Source organism: Callorhinus ursinus, unplaced genomic scaffold (genome assembly GCF_003265705.2).
Source record: "Callorhinus ursinus isolate GAN/ISIS: 27379988/994484 unplaced genomic scaffold, GSC_fseal_2.0 scaffold14, whole genome shotgun sequence".
NCBI classification, from domain to species: Eukaryota; Metazoa; Chordata; class Mammalia; order Carnivora; family Otariidae; genus Callorhinus; species Callorhinus ursinus.
Genome location: NW_027397076.1, coordinates 30,560,721 through 30,564,997, shown reverse-complemented (window position 1 = coordinate 30,564,997; position 4,277 = coordinate 30,560,721). Strand labels below are relative to the sequence as shown.

Genomic DNA, 4,277 nt, shown 5'->3' with positions numbered 1-4,277 from the left:
ATGATGAGGGCGCCTGGGTGGCTCAGTTGGTTAAGCGACTGCCTTCGGCTCAGGTCATGATCCTGGAGTCCCGGGATCGAGTCCCACATCGGGCTCCCTGCTCGGCGGGGAGTCTGCTTCTCCCTCTGACCCTCTTCCCTCTCGTGCTCTCTATCTCTCATTCTCTCTCTCTCTCAAATAAATAAATAAAATCTTTAGAAAAAAAAATAAATAAAAAGAAAAAGAATAAAGCTTATATTTACGCTGTTTAAAATACCAAGGGAACCAGAGGTGCCTGGGTGGCTCAGTTGGTTAAGCGTCTGACTCTTGATTTTGGCTCAGGTCATGATCTCAGGGTTGTGAGAACAAGTGCCATGTTCTGCGCATCTGCTTGGAATTCACTCTCTCCCTCTCCCTTTGCCCCTCCCCCCAATCACTCACGCACACGACACTCTCGTGCTCTCTCTAAACAAACAAAACAAAAAACAAAGGAACCAAAGTAACCAGTTATGCCAGTACCTTAAAAAAAAAAAAATCTATCAGCATACATACTTATTTAAAAGTAAAGGTATAAGAACCAAATCTCAAAGAAATATGTAAAATGTGCATACATGTTCATTCAAGGCTTTCTGTACCAATGGCCAGCACTCTTTCAGGTAAGCCTCCCTATATTTTGGGAACAAAGTTGCAAAACTGCTCTCCTCCAAGAGTCCTCTGGGATTGTCCTCTTTGGAAAAAGCCGGTTCCTTCCAACCATCAGGAACAGTAAGGAGTTCTGATTCATCTAAAGAGGGGAAGAAACTTACACATAAGATTTTAGCCTTCTTTTGGCCACTTTTTTGAACACTTATATGCATACATTTACATGCTCCCAATACTCTCCTTGTAGTTCCTGTTCCCATGCTCTTTATTCAACAAAGAACATGCCTCTGTCATTATTTTCAATACACTGTATTAAAATTAACTGTATATACTTCAGCCTCGTAAGACAAAGTTCCTTAAGGGCAGGGACCCTCCTTGGATCCACAGTAATTAGCATATGCCTGACAGACAGTGGGGTACTCCAGAAACTTCTATTGTACTACACTATTAAAGATCCAAATACCACTTTGTTTACATGACTATTTTCAATATAACCTTTTAGACTTTCCTGAATTGCAGCCTTGTGTGTGTGTATATATATATATGCATGTGCATATATATTTGGGTTTGTGTGTATGCACACACACATACACTTTCAGTTACCAATCACTGGTACAGGGTTTTAGACTTTCCGAAGAGTTTTCATATGCCTTATTTCTGTATACACCTTCATTACAACTGTGAAAGGTAGTAGCAAGAACCAGTATTATTTTCCCCGTTTTATAAAAGACGTTCAGTCCAAAAAGATTAGTGACTTGTCTAAGGGGACACAAAGGTGATTCAGTCTAGGTCTCCTTTTAATAAAACAAAATGTCTCCTAAGGGCCATATATGATCTCCTACATCATTTATTAGAACTCCTGGTCCTGGATTTTAGGAATCTCTTAAATCTAACAGCTATGCTTTAATTCTGTACTCCTCAAGGGTATGACCCACAGGCCTGCAACATCAGCATGAACTAGGAGTTAGTCAGAAATGCAGTTCTTGGGTTCCAATTCAGACCTACCAAATCTGAATCTCTGGGATGAGTCCCAGGAATCTGTGTTTTAATAATCTCATCAGGAGATTCTTATGCACACTAAGTCTGAGAAAAGGGCCTCTGTAGTTCACGTTATCCACCACAGGTAAACTTGCTTCTCTTTCTTATATTCACGTCTACTTTGTTATTTCTGGTTCAAATCACAGAGAATTAGCTAGTCTTCATACATCACTTACTTCCCAATATCCTTAAAAAAACAAAAACCCTCCAATTCTATAACTGTGATTACTTAAAATGTTTATCTTACCAAGTTTCTACCCAATTTAAACACTTCAGTAGCTACAAATTTAAAACAAAAACAAAAAACCTAGCAAAATACACAGGAGTTTCACAATAGAGGAAGCGCAAATAGCCCAAAAAACATGTGAAAAGATATGCAACCTCACTACTAATAAGGAAAATTCAAATTAAAACCCCAACCAGATACCATTTCATACTTACCAAAATGACAGAAATTCAAAATGCAGATAATATCAAGTGCTACTGTGGATGTAGAGCAACAAGAATTCTCATCCACTGCTAGTGGGAGTGTAAACTGACACAACCCCTTTGGGAGAGATTTAGCATTACCTGCACATACCCTAACTTTCATGGATTCCAGTCCCACTTACATAATCTGAAGAAAACTCTTGAACATGCAAACCAGGAGATATACAAAAAGATGTTTATAGAAGCATTGTTTATAATAGCAAACAATGGGAACAATCCAAATGTCCACCAACAGTAGAATAGTAATATAAATAAATGTATATGCATAGAAGAAAATCTCATCAATATCAGATGAAAAGAATAAACTACAGCTACAAGTATCACCTTGACTCAATAAGAAAAACAAAGTTTAGCCTAAGAAGCCAGAACAATGTCTACAGCCTTCTTGCATTCATATAAAATTCAAAAACTGAAAAAATCAAACCACTTCGTGCATAGGTGGTAAAGATTATGCAGAGAACAGAAGAGCAAAACGATTCAGGATGGTTACCTCATGTCCTGTAAGGGAGAAGCATTATGATCTGAGAGGTGCTCCTAGGGGGGGTCGGGAGTATGGCAATGCTTCTTCTGCGTAATGGTATAGAGTGCTCCTTTCTCACCTGTTGTGTTTATTCTTCAAGCTGTACATAGACTGTACTCTATGTTACATAATTAAAAATAACAGAACTCCTTTAATACTTCCCTACTGCCTACAGAATGTGAGTTCAAGGTTTTTAACACTTCCAATAAGACTGGTTGCTCGGGTCTTGGGCTATTTCTCTGGCCTCTCTTTGTCATTCACACTGAAAAAAAGGTATAAAACCAGACTACAAAGGAAGACAGCAATTTAAAAGTAGGGCAGTCTAAAATTAGAGTATGAGTCGTGTCGTCTAATATTTTAGCGGTTTGACAAACAGGAATGATGATAATGTTACAAAATTTCACTAACGGACAAACTAGCGTTAAGAACACGCCAGACACCTCCTTCTCCTATCTGTCTCACTCCTTCATTATCAGCGTTCACTCATATATATAACGACCTCCTATTCCTACCCCATTCCATCCCTCATTTTGTCGAAGACTTCCAGCCACCGCCGCGAGTGTAAGGTCCTGCGGCGCCCTGCACAATTTCTTAATCTTCTTCCTTTGACAGAAGACAAACTCTGCAACATCTATACTTTGAAAGGCCTCTAGCAAAAGCGGTTAGGAACACGTGGCTGGCACCATACCTGCCAGTCGGTCCCGCAGGCTTGGCCATCATCCCCAATCCTCAACAATGGTAAGTACTCAACTTCACAGAACACACTAAGGCAGCGTTACGAGTCCCCAGCCAGCGGAAGAAAACAATCGTAACTCAATATCCTAATATCAGGTTTCAGTTCTCGCTCAACCTTACCTCGGTTCTCCGGCTTCGGCTTCTTGTTACGAAATTCACTTCTCCCGTCCGCAGCGGCCGGTCCGTTTAAGGAGGAAGACGCCATCTTCAAATTGCTTCCGGTGTTACCGGAAGCAGAACTTTTCTTAAATCCTACCGTATTTTAGTCCTGAAAATCTGTCTATTCAAAATGAGTTCCGTAGAATTTAGACGCGATCTGCGCAATCTCCGTGCGTGCGTACGCTAAAGCCCGCGTTATTTGCAGAAACTACAAGCGTTTCTCCTGCGTAGCCAATGAAGAGCCGGAGACGTCTTTCCCAGGATGCATGGCAACCACGGAGTTTAGCTGCATGCTGGGAATTGTAGTCCACGACTATGGGCAAGCGGGAGCCTGTCTTACCCGTAGTTTTCTCTTGATTCCGGTATCTTACTTAGGACCCCGAACTCCAGAGTTTGGCCATATAGCGCAAATGGTCTATCCTTGATGTCACTCAGTCATTCATTTGATAATATTTATATGACTGTCAAATAAGTGCTAGGTCTAAATACGAAAATACATGATCCTTGATGGCAGGGAGTGACAGTAATAGTTAACATTTATTGTGAGACTACTTTTCGCCGGCACTTTATTTGCATTTCTAATTCTTTAAACAACATTGAAACAAACAAAACTCCCTAAGATTGATAATTTTTTGTAGGATAATTTTTAAAAGTCTTTGTTTCTGGTGGTAATTTCCTAGAGTCTTGGTATACCTCTTTCTAAGCCAGAAGGATA

At 40.2% G+C, this 4,277-nt stretch overlaps 1 protein-coding gene across 1 annotated transcript in view; it reads right to left on the bottom strand.

The window, feature by feature from the left end:
- Positions 1–3,673, bottom strand: part of KRR1 (KRR1 small subunit processome component homolog) — a 14,576-nt gene extending 10,903 nt beyond the window's left edge. Inside the window, exons 1-2 of the mRNA XM_025883452.2 lie at positions 3,524–3,673; positions 591–763 (exon numbers count right to left, since the gene is read on the bottom strand). Coding sequence (XP_025739237.1) covers positions 591–763; positions 3,524–3,608 — 258 coding nt within the window. The 5' untranslated portion in view covers positions 3,609–3,673. The remainder of the gene's footprint in view (positions 1–590; positions 764–3,523) is intronic.
- Between the last annotated feature and the right edge of the window lie 604 nt (positions 3,674–4,277).